This window comes from Sturnus vulgaris, chromosome 6, assembly GCF_052056855.1.
Source record: "Sturnus vulgaris isolate bStuVul1 chromosome 6, bStuVul1.hap1, whole genome shotgun sequence".
Lineage (NCBI taxonomy): Eukaryota > Metazoa > Chordata > Aves > Passeriformes > Sturnidae > Sturnus > Sturnus vulgaris.
The window spans coordinates 13,301,863-13,314,148 of NC_142248.1; the positions used below are offsets into that span (position 1 = coordinate 13,301,863).

The following is a 12,286-nucleotide window of genomic DNA, read 5'->3' on the forward strand; positions in this document are numbered from 1 at the left end:
TATTGCTCTCCCTTAGCCTGGCAGATGAACTCAGTGCTATTGAGACAACAGTGGCCTAAAGGGCACTCAGCCTTCAGTTAATTTTCACCAAATTAAAATAGCTGCACTGTGAGAATGGCCAAATTGTCAAATGAAACAGTTAAGGGAGAAGAAAGGCAGGAAGCTGTAAAATGGAGTAGGAGCAGCTTCTGTGTGCCTTCCCCTGAACCTCAGAGGGGACTCAGAGCCTCATTCTACAGCCAAATGTTTCTCAAATCCAGTTTATTCAATTAAAGACAACCTCACCTACAGACTACATTAACACTTGCATGCAGCCCACAGTGGACTCAAATACTTCTAAGACTGCTGAAAAACTTCTTTAAGAACTGGGATTGTTTAGTCTGGAGGAGAGGAGGCTCAAAGGGGAACCTCAGTGCTCTTTATAACTCCCTGAAAGGAGTCAGTCTCTCCTGCTAAGTCTCAAGTTATAGGACAAGAGGAAATGGCCTCCAGTTGTGCCAGAGGAGGTTCAGATTAGATATTTGAAAAACATTTTTCATTTAATGGGACTGCTACCAACACCCTGACTGACAGGGTGTCGGTTTCTATTCTGACTCTGTCAGTGGTTTCCCTTTGTATTACTGCATGTATTTTTTTCTCTTTTTTTTCTTATTAAATTGTATTCCTGACTTGGAGACTCTCACTGGTTTTGCTTTCAAACCAGTAGAGCAGGTTTGGGTCAAGGGTATGCTCTGCTCCCTGAAACCCTAAGACATCTCTTGAGCGGGAGAAGAGTACAATTGATGCTAAATACAACATGAATGACTTAAACACCATTTTCATTGTTGAAAATGGAGGATTCAGTCTTGCAAGCACAAATGAAAACTTCTTAGAACTCAACATATTTGAAGTGTTTTCCAGTAAAAAATACTTTAAAAAAATCATTACCATTACCAAAGTAGATCACTTTCCTGCTAAGAGGACCAAGATAAAGAGCACTTGGGCTCCCAGTTTCCAAACAGATGCTTTCCCGTTATTAAAAAATGTGGATTTAAATCACTGTTTAACACACTTTTCCAGATACAAGCCAATGGTTGGACTATCTTCAGCATACTAGCAGACAACTGTAGTGCCATTATTGCAGCTCTGTTTTTCTACACATGGAAAAAATATAATAAACAGAACTGCAGTTAATTTTACTATTAAGAGCCCAGGGGGGACAGTGAAAGTGACAAGAACCCAGTGCTGGCAAGGTTTTGTGACATTTTGCCCAAGTTACTGAATAAGCTAATTCATACGTAGCTACAAGCAATATTTAACAAAATTGAGTGGATTTACTGATGGGGAAAAGCATTTAATTATAGCACCAGCGGATGAAATATTCCCTTTATTCGGGACATCACACCAAAACAGCTCCTGCTGCCAGTCACACCAAGAAGCAGAGGAGAATTGTGCCTGCAAACAGAGGTTATTAAACAGTCTCCACAGCCCTCCAGTTCTGGTCTACTTGCTAAAGATTCCAACTAATGCAAGTCATAAGGAAAAAATGTGAAGTGGCAAGAGAACCAACACAGAAAATTCTTAATATGCAATGGCCACCACACCCATTTTCATCAAAAGCTGACATGGCAGAGAACAGAAGGGATAGCTCCAGTGCTGAGCTCTGAGAAGACTCTGGTACACAAAATCATTTCCATCTAGAGCTTCTAAACCTAACAACAGAAACGTCTACCTGACTTCCTATGTCACAGAACCACATTCTCACAAAACTGAAGTACGAATGAACTCAGAGTTGATGTGCTTTCTCTCTCAATAGATCTGATTAGTTAATTAATGAGTTACTTGATTAAATTCTCTTCCTACCTATTGCACTTATTCTACTCCCAATTAAACCACTACAATATCTTGTCATTTCTTCTTGTATATGCCACAAGTATGTTACACTTTACCTTCAGAGGCCCTTAATTATTGGTCCAAAGTATAATTTCTGAACACTTTAATTAATTTAATTTATGAGGTCCATTAATACTTAAGGAAAATAAAATACAGAGAGGTGGCATGTAAATTAAATTAACAATTTTGCCCTCCCTCACCACCCCAAGAGACACGTAGCCTTTGAACTAAAATATTGAACATACTCAAGAATTAGAATGCAATTCTTCCCTAAGCAGATCAGTGCACTTCAGTGTTTGGTTAACTGATTACTTTCCACTTTCTTCATTTCAGTTAACTTTGGAGAGACGAGAAAAAAAAAATAGAATACAACAGCAGCAGTGATAAAGCAAAAAGAATAAAAGTAATTGCTGCTCCTTGAACATGGTATAACAGCTTCTCATGGAAAAAGAGAAACATGCTTCAAAATGTCTAAGGATGCAAAACATGAGTCTTTTAATGGAACCTCATTTGCATATTTTCATGGTCCCACACATATAATTCTATTTATTGAACTGAATCATCCCACTCAAACTTATTGCAGAGCCTTTTGAAATAAATTCGTAATCCCCTGAAGTGATATTATAATAATCAGGATAGAATAAGGGTATAGTTGGAGTTCTATTTAAAAAAAAAACAAACCACAGTTTCATTCACATTTCATCCAATTCCATCCAAACTATTTTATCTTAATATTAAGATTCAAGATTGCATCTGAAATAGCCAGAAGCTGCCTCCTGGAATAAACCAGGCTGGCAGCTCCATACTGCTTCACCACTTCATTTTGGTTTGTTTCTAGTAAACAAAACAAGCTCATGGCTAAAATAAAGTTTTAGGCAGAAAGAAAACTCTCACATTCAGCACTTTGCCCAAAACAACGTGCAAAAGTAAATCAACAAACAGTGCAAATACTTCAAGATCATCACTTAAAATGCTGACAGCAAATACAAAGCAAATGGCATGAGAAAAACGCTAGGGGAATAAAAGAGAACCATTTCCAAAAATGCAAGGCACTAAGTGCTACAGCTAGAATAGCATAATCTTACCCTCTAGCTGAACCTTCCCTTTTTATCTCTGTATTCTAAATTTGCACTAGTTGCTTTGCTAAAAATATACTTTGAAGTTGTCATAGCTATTGGTCCTGGCTCATCTTTTTTCTGCCTCTGAGAACAGTTAAAGTAATAGATCACAGTAATTAGATTTTTATGGGTGCAAGAGACAGTTTGTTTCAGTCACAAACAGGAACAAAGAAATTATGAGCCAGAGAGGGAAGAAAATTAAAGAAGTTTAAATAAGGCAACTGCTAGGGAAATATGAAGAGGAGGGGGGAAAAAAAAGCTATATGTTTATCAACAAAACCTCTAACTACAATGATGTATACAATACATGAGAGCTCAGGACAGCTTTACACTTGAGCTAAGGCCATGTATGAAATGCAAACCAATGAATACATGTATGCATTATGTGAATAGAAAGATTTAAAGTACAGAAGATATATCAGAAAAGGCATTATCCATACAGCTATATATAACATTTTAATGTATCACCTGTATTCACATATTAGGCTGTGCCATATAGACAGGATAAAACAAGGGTTATCTGTTCTTTCTCATTACTTTTAAGCACCTAAATACATGTCCATATACACAGGCATGAATTTATATATCTAAAAAGACAAACAAAAACAGTTACTTGAGGCTTTACCTGCATACCACATTATTTCCCTATTTGTAACTTGGCACACTGCCTATTAATACAAATCTCTAATCTCAAGTAAATCTTAACTATTACTCCAAGACAAAAAATGGATACTTTGTGGTTTGTTTCTTTCCAAAAGTCATCCTTCCAGGGGGATAACCTCCACCTGACTCTAACAACATGTTTCTGCCACTGGTGTGACAGCCTTATTTGCATCTACGCAACAATGCAAGTCAGCTTTTGAAATCCTCCAGGAACTGCTTGCAATTTTACACTAATGCCTTCCATCATTAATCATTCATATCATCTAACTGATGCAGAAACCAAACCCGCAGACCCCAGCTTTACCACAAGGCTTCCCTGGCACCTACAGTCAAGGTCAGCAGCATTAGCTTTGTTCAAGGACTCTGACACATGCCAAACTTCATCAGCACAAACTTTTGCTCTTGCATGAATAAAGGGTGTTTGAAGGCATTTAATATATAAATATATACACATATTTAAGAGGTATTTAGGTCTTATTACCTACTCAAGGTAATCTGAAGAAGGTATACATAAAGTCAGAGAGACATCTTGGTTCACTGTGTTGCCTTCTCTACTTTTGCAAAATACCATGTCATAGAGACTTCTACAAAAACATGCCCACAGCTATGTAAAACCATATGGCTTCCTGGGCCTCACAACTCTCAGCAGTGACTGCTCCAGACTCCACTTTTCTAAGAATTAGGAACCACATTAACTCCAAAACTGCTTATATCCATCACAAATGTACCAAAATTTCTGTGCACACAGTACTAGCTTTTGCTCAGCTAAATACACCATTTGTTTCTAGGCCATGCTGTGCTACCAGGACATGTTTTCTGAAGACTGGAGATGACAAAATATGACTATATCATGACATAGAAGAGGTCATTATCACTTGCTTTTTGCACAATACTGCTCACACCTATCCCTGCCTTGGAAATATTTCTCCAAGACACTCTGGGATTCGTGTTTTCATTGCCCTTGCTCATAACTGGACTAAGACTTCCCTATGACTTACCACTATACTCTGGACTCCCTGCTGCTCCTACCTGACAGGTTTGTTGAGCCGTTCCCACCTCTGTCCCCCACTGTACAGCCTCTCTCTCTCTGTAAAACTAGATTTAATGCCCCTACTCTGATTACTGTCCCCAGGATTTTGCTCTATGAGGTACAGAAAGGAGAAATACTGATTGCTACCCCTGTTAGTATAGCAAATTCCAAGAGGGAATCCCCTAGATAAAATCAGCCAGCTCTATCATAATTAGAGCCACAATTTAACCAGTAGCCCACCTTGCACACAGGCAATTCCCCTTCTCTATGCAGCACCCTATGCAGGCAAAGTTGTTGACACAGTAAATCAGCTGAACAGAGAAATTAGCAACGTTTCAAGAAATGGCCAGCTTCTGTTTACAAGCAAGGCACACGAGTGTGGACACTTGGAAAGGCACTATCCTGTTCTGTCCCTTAGGTCAGAGCTGTGCCCTCTCCCTGTCTCCAGCCTTTTGGTCACTCCCACCCCGTTTCCCTGCTGGCCCCCATGTCCTAACCCACCCTTGTGACACCCCCATGTCCCCTGGTAATTGGTCTCTGATAGTTCTTTCCCTGCCCTTCTCATCCCATAGACCTAACCCAAAGCCCCAGACCATGGCTTTGTCTTTGCCCCTGGACGCTGGACTGTGCTCATGCGTGGCTGAAATAAACATCTCTGTGATCACACTTGCAAAGGCCACTCCTGTTTCACCTCAACAAGAACCCCAACCACAATACATGAGTATTTGCAGTGATTAATTAACTGAAACCTCCTTATCAATGTGCAATTCAGAAGTACCAAGTTAAAGTTCCCCCACTGCCTGACCTGTGTGCAGACACATGTTGGTAACAAGACTGGGTTTAAATTTATTTTCCAGCAGTAACAATGTTAGTTTGGAGATCATTTATCCAAAATGGCACATATTTCAGTTCCTGAAGTCCCAATATGTACTCTCAAATTCAGTGCTAGTTTAGTCTTGGCTTACCGCTTTTAGTCTGGAAATAGAATTTAAAAAAAAAAAAAAAATTGAAAGAAACGAGGAAATGTTAAGATGACTTAAAATGCCATAAAGTAATCTCTAATGACAGTATGCAAAAATCTTTGGGTAAAATTTGAAGTCTGGAGGTCTGCAGTGTTATCAATTCATGCATTAGCATCATCAATTTCCAGTTTTGTATTAAAGAACCGGTTACAAAACAGAAGCAACTGTGTGAAAAACTCAGATTTCACGTACCAAAATAAGGTTCAGAAGGCCTTTACAGGTAGCAGAACCCTAAAATGTAACTCAAGAGAATCAAATAAAAAGCATGCCAAAAGTGTTCAGCAGTTAAAATACATTTTAAGTTCTGCTGCCTCTCATATAAACAGCATGAAACCTCAAATAGGCAAGGAAGCCTCAAAAAAAAGATGATGCAGACTGCTTTCTTTTAATAACAATAATAAAAAAAGTTGCATGCATGAATACATCTCACTTTAATACATCTCAGTTTTTTCTTTCTTTACAAAAAGTCATCATTTGGACTACAGCCTTTTGTGGCTCATCTGCTTTTGGTTGCTTGGACAGTGTCCTAATGAGATGGTTTTTCACAGCACAACTTAAGAGCAAACAAATTGCAGTCTCCATTTTCTGACTAGCCCAAAATACCAGTGTAGGTTTTTAATGTGAACAGTCAATTTAACAACAGTCTCTTCCCCCATCCTTCTGCTCCATGGTCCATACAGATTTTGGATGCATATGCCTGTCTTTACCACTGCTTGTTCTCTCATTTCCTGCCCAATCAGCACATTTGGCCAGGTCTGACAGAAACACTCCTGCTACTTGACATGACTGGCACACTGGAATTTGCCTGGAGAAAATCTGCAAATGTAAGGCTGCTTTTTTGGTTGGTTTTTTGTTGTTGTTGCTTTTTTTTTTTTTTTTAATTATTCCAATTCAGATCTTAAATCAGCATTTTAAAAGAAACAAAGGCTGCCAAGCACTGAAGGTAGCAAGCAACTCAGATTTTTCTGAAAGCATCTTGTGGCAGCTGCAAGTTCGTGTTACATTACTTAGAGCAGTAATTGCCTTTGGAAATTAGATTTTCCTGCTTGTTCAAAAGATTTACCACAAGTAATCATAAAAAGTCAAAATTTAACTCACTAAGTGCCAACATTAGCAAGCAGATATAAAGAATGTGTGTGGCAAAATTTAAGCAGAAATGAAAATCTACCATGAGATAACGCAGATCATTTATTTGACAGTATACTTTGATACCCCTCGGAACATACATGCTCCAGTGGTTCTAAAACTCTCAAAGCACACAGTGTGCAAATTCTTTCCTATCATACAAGATCTCTCTCAGAAACAAGTATACCTTGCTATCCAATTTAGATTGTAATTTTTGTGTTTTCATCCTTCTTGTTATATTCCCCAGGTATTCCTCCTTATTGGTATTTTCAGTTCTTATTTAGTCAAGCTCTAAATATTTTGATTTTTCTTACAGTGACACGACAATTTTCCACCAATCTTTATGTAAAAAAATTTGATTTGCCAAATTACTTTGCTAATAGGTCACTTAGTAGGTCTGGTGTCAGAAGGTGTCCGTGACCATTTGTCTTTCAATACTGTCTGCAGAAGAGGAATTTTCAGATGTGGATTACTGTAACAATGAGCCAAACGGCACCGAGACATGGTCATCAGCACTTGCAAGAAAGACTAATAAAGTGTGTCTGGATTTCAAGGGAATGTGACTAGCATTTAAAAATCAATTTATATTTTGTTGCTAGTAGAGGTTCTTCTCCTCTCACTGGCTTTTATTGCATTATTTTGCTTCCATGCTGCAGCACCCACACAATGCTCACAGACTGAAGTGAGGACGGGGATGTCACCCCCTGCTCCCATGAAAAGTAGGGTAGTGCATTTCAAGCAGTCTTGTTAAACACTGTGCACCACTCTTCCAGTAGTAACCCTATCAAAGAACACATCAGCATCTTCTCCAAGTGTGGCCAGACTTAGTGCACCTGCAGAGTTCTTAAATGGAGATGCAGAATCTGCAGCGCCCTCACACCTCTTTGGGTACCACTGTGCCACACAGAACAATGACAGCCCACCCTCCCTGCAGCACCACCTGTAGTTCTGTGAGAGCCCAGGGCTCAGCACTCACATGCACAGAGAGATGAGAGGACACACAAGCTCCAGTGGGATGCAGCTTGCTTAATTATAAGTGTCTATCCTATGACATAAGTAGCTGACAGACAGGTACCCATGATGTTCACTGGAGACCTGGCCAATACAGCTCATGTAGTTTGGGGCACAAGTCATCTCAACAAGCATAGGGTGAGGCAAATCATAACCCTAAACACTGTAACAAATGCATCTGCACTACTTAATTCACACATAGGTGTCATCCAAAACAGCGGAGCAACATTGAGTATCTTGGATTTAAAAAAAATAATGTGCTTCACAAATTGATATATATCAACCCCTGAAAGGTTAACACTGAAGGTAGAAGAAAAGAAGACTTATTGATACCATCTGCTGTAGCAATCAAAGCAGTTAGAATCCATTTGCTTGCAGGAGTCCATAGAGAATATCATGAAGTAATTTGAGTCAAAATAAATTAGTTTATTTCGTTCTGCATGGCCAAAACGCATCCCACTTAGTTTTACCTACCTAAATGAAGAGCACAGCCTTTCCCAGGCTTTTCTCCATAAACAGAGAGTACACTCAATACCAGCAAAGATCTAGTTTGTCCTCTAAATATGTCTACCTTTCATTAGTGACTAAAAGAAAACCAGGCTACAATCAAGCTGTTGGCACAGGAACTTCAAACAGACCCCAGAGACTCTCAGTAAAGAAAGTATTAACAACCTGAGGTTCTACTTGCAGGGCTTTCCTCCTCCAAAACCCACAAAATGACAGTTATCATTAGCAACCAAACAGTTCACACTTACAGCAGGATTTACTGTGGTTCCACTATTGAAGCCCACCCTTATTTATTCTTCCTAAGGGGAATCAACAATTGCACCTTGGGATCCCTGCACAATGCCAGCTCTGAACAGTAGGGTATTCTGGCAGATTCTATTCAATATTTCAGGGAGTCCAGTGCAGTGCTCTCATTCATTACTAGCAATCAAGCCATTTGAAAGGAAATGAGAGATGAAGAGCTAAACATTCATTTGGAGAGAGGAGAGATAATCAAAAGAATAATAGTCTTGTCTCAGATTTTGCATATGATTTTTCAATACTAAGGAACATCAAATTGATGTGCAATACATCTAACTAACATCAAACTAATACCAAAATATCAAATTCTACCAAATGCTAATTTTAAAACTAATATCTAAAATAACGTGAATTACATTTAGAAAGTCAATTACCAATATAATTTACTCTGAAAAAATAGGTAATATCAACTTTTTTATTCACAAAGCAACAGAAACGCTCAGCAAAAAAACCTCACAGATGTGTTAGGTTAAAATTGACTATACAGAATACACCATTACTGCACAATGCACGGGGCATGCTATTCTAAAAGACAGCTATGTATTTTGGCAGATGACTGTATTATGAAGGGCTGATAATACTGACATCAGAGGAAAACCAGTAAGGAGAGATGAATTAAATAGTATGAGTATATTCCCCATTGATACCACGAACTCACAGGCTCTAGGTATGTGACAATAATGAAATACTGAAAGGCAAAGAAATTGAGAAATCCTAAAGTAGAAATGCCATGAGATGAATAGGAAGTGATGCACACATAAAGCAATGTTTTCAAGAGCAGGTAAGTGGATACTCTGCAGAGTCACAGATTTCATGCCCTAATTCTAGATCACACCACCAGACATTTCCTTCATACCCTGTATCTACTTCAGCCTACTGGGGTGTTGGACCTCTCAGCAAACAGGTTGAAAAAAAATAATCTGACTAACCAGCTAGTGCTACTTCCAAATTAGCAGCCAAAGTGTGTTTATAACACATTCAAAACAAACAAGCCTACACATTACCCAGACATTTTTCCCATGTTAACAATTCCAGATTCCAAACCAAATACACAACAACTAAACCAAAATTATGGATATCAAAAAGTAACACTTTAAACAACTCATGCTCCATATGAAACCTAAATTATTTTCTCAGCATATGAAAGTCATCAAGATTGCAGTCATGCAAGCAGAAAACAACCATGTACCTCCAACACATTTCAGTAATTTTATCCAGGATTGTACTTGACATGGAAACTTGATCTCTTGATCTGAGCTAGCACTGTAGCTCTCAAGTTGACAGAATGGTAGCTTACTTAATCTATGCAAGAAATTTCTGTCAGAAGCATACAGAACTTCTGCATACTACATGAGAAATATTTTGCAGGCTAAATAAAATATATTTACATTATTTCATTAAAGTACAAAAATACTAAATTTCAAAGATGAATACATCTACCCCAGAGTAAAACAATGCCTTTTCAAATGGGTCAATAGATAGCTTTCCTTCATCTTTTATGCTACCTCCAAGGTACTTCAGAGTAAGAAATGTTATCATGGTGAAAGAATGCTCTTTATCATCATACATTGCTGTTGTTTCACCTTTGTTTTCCCCTAGCACTTGAGAAAATACTTTTTTTTTTTTAATTTAAGCAAGGCATGGGAAGTAAAAACAATGACCTACAAAGAATCAAACTGCTAATTATACAAGAAACACAATATGAACACAGGAAAAAAAGGACCAAAAGATTGCTGTATGGAGGCTTCTTTGTGCTTAGTATGATAAAACTTAGAAGCTATGTACACTTATTTTAGCTAGCTGTGGTAAACTTGAACAATTACCTAAAGTCATATGACAAAAAGTTACGAATTTCAAGTTACTAGCTTGTCATCAAATATTTCATACTAACAAGCTCAAGTGCTTCCACTGAACAGAGTTCACCTTCCAAGCTCTCAAATCCTACAGTCTGAAACACCTACTTTCCTGAAAAGTCTTTCAGCTGTGCATCCAAGCAGTCTGAAATATACCTGTGACTTCAAAAGGGGTATTGGATTCTTTCATGAGCCAACCACATAGAAAAGGGATTTTTGCACCCAGCTCCAAATCCTTACCTTTCTGTAGACGATCATATTTGGAGAGCTCTCCTCTGGGTCAGCAGTTTCGGCACTACTCGGATCAGCCGGTGCTTGGGCCATGTTTGCCTCTTGTCGCTCAGACTGCAAGGACAGGAGCAAGAGTCAGCATCACTCCAGGCTGCAATGGAGCACGGCAAGGACATGCAACTGCCCCCAGGCAGAAAGACGAGGATGGTACAGAGGGAATCACGCTCCACAGTTCCCACCACGCAGGATTTTTTCACACTGTGTTATCACACAGAATTGACTGGTTTATGGAATAACGCCCCAAGAACAAGGACCACCAAGCCACACACAGCTGTGGTTTGTGTCATCACATACACACATCTCTCCCACAGTTCTGACGTTTTATCATAAACCCTCATTCAATAGAAGACTATCCAATTAATACTTCACACACTTCCTTTCCTTGCTACATAGCACAATCAGCTTGGCTTTTCTAGAAGCTTTGAGGTGGCTGCAAAGAGCAAGCCAAGGCAGCTTGCTGTGAGGCAGATGAAACCCCACTGTAGCCGGCGGGTGCAGCAGACTGTCAGGCGCTCTGACAGATCTCGCCTGCACACACTCCAAGCCCCTTCCAGCTCTCCACAACCCCGGAGCAGCAGCCGAGAACCAGGGCATAGCAGCTTCCCTCACCCCTTCTCATGACACAGCCAGGAAGAGCTAACACAACACAGGCAGACAACCACACACAATACTCCTTATGTTCTGGAAGCACAGAACTGGAACTGCTGCCTCATCTCCTCCTGGTCATACTAGCCTTAAGGCAACAGCATTATTAAAAAAAAAAAAAAAAAGAAGAAAAACAGAGGCCTGGTGAAGGAAAGGCACTTTAAGTTCTAAGTCAAATGCTGTATTTTATGTTTTTCTTCCACCAGCACATTTGACAAGTTACATTTAAATCAGAGGCTGCTATGGATCTGTGTGGTGACCTTTCCTAATCTAAGAAGTAACATAGCCTCGCACAGACACTGGCATTAAAACTGTCTGACAAGTTCAATTTCTTTAACATTGAAAGTACTGAAATATCCCATCTTAACGTAGTTCATTAAAAACCAAGAACAAAAAAAATACTTATGTTCACAGAAGCATAACCTATGCATTAATTTCTAAAACACAGTTCACCACTAAACTGTCTCCCCTATTTAAGGAAAAAGATACGTTTCGATTCCTTCCTTTACCTACTTTCACATTGCCACAAGCAACGAAGTGCCCCAGCATATAATATACATATATAGCATACAATTATATATATAATACAGCCCTGAGTCATTCTAGCTGTCAGTTATCAGCTCCCAAGGACAAGTCAAGAGCCCAGAATCAGACAAGTCAGACCATATCCTAGCTCTGTCCTTTCTCATCAGTGAAAAGGCTACTGCAGTAACATGGCACCCATCACTAGAGCCAGGAGCAGCTAAGATACTCCCTTTAAGAAAATATAAAAGAAACCAAGGTTAACTAATCTACATCAATCCAGAGTCATTATTTTTTTTTCTTTTATAAGGTATAGTCACCCACTCC

The 12,286-nt window shown here is 39.0% G+C and overlaps 1 protein-coding gene across 3 annotated transcripts in view; it reads right to left on the reverse strand.

Moving 5' to 3' along the window:
- RGS6 (regulator of G protein signaling 6) overlaps window positions 1-12,286 on the reverse strand; it is a 253,141-nt gene that overhangs the window by 227,787 nt on the left and 13,068 nt on the right. For all 3 annotated transcript variants that reach the window (XM_088167049.1, XM_088167048.1, XM_088167050.1), the window contains exon 2: window positions 10,742-10,846. In XM_088167049.1, coding sequence (XP_088023175.1) covers window positions 10,742-10,825 — 84 coding nt within the window. In that variant the 5' untranslated portion in view covers window positions 10,826-10,846. The remainder of the gene's footprint in view (window positions 1-10,741; window positions 10,847-12,286) is intronic.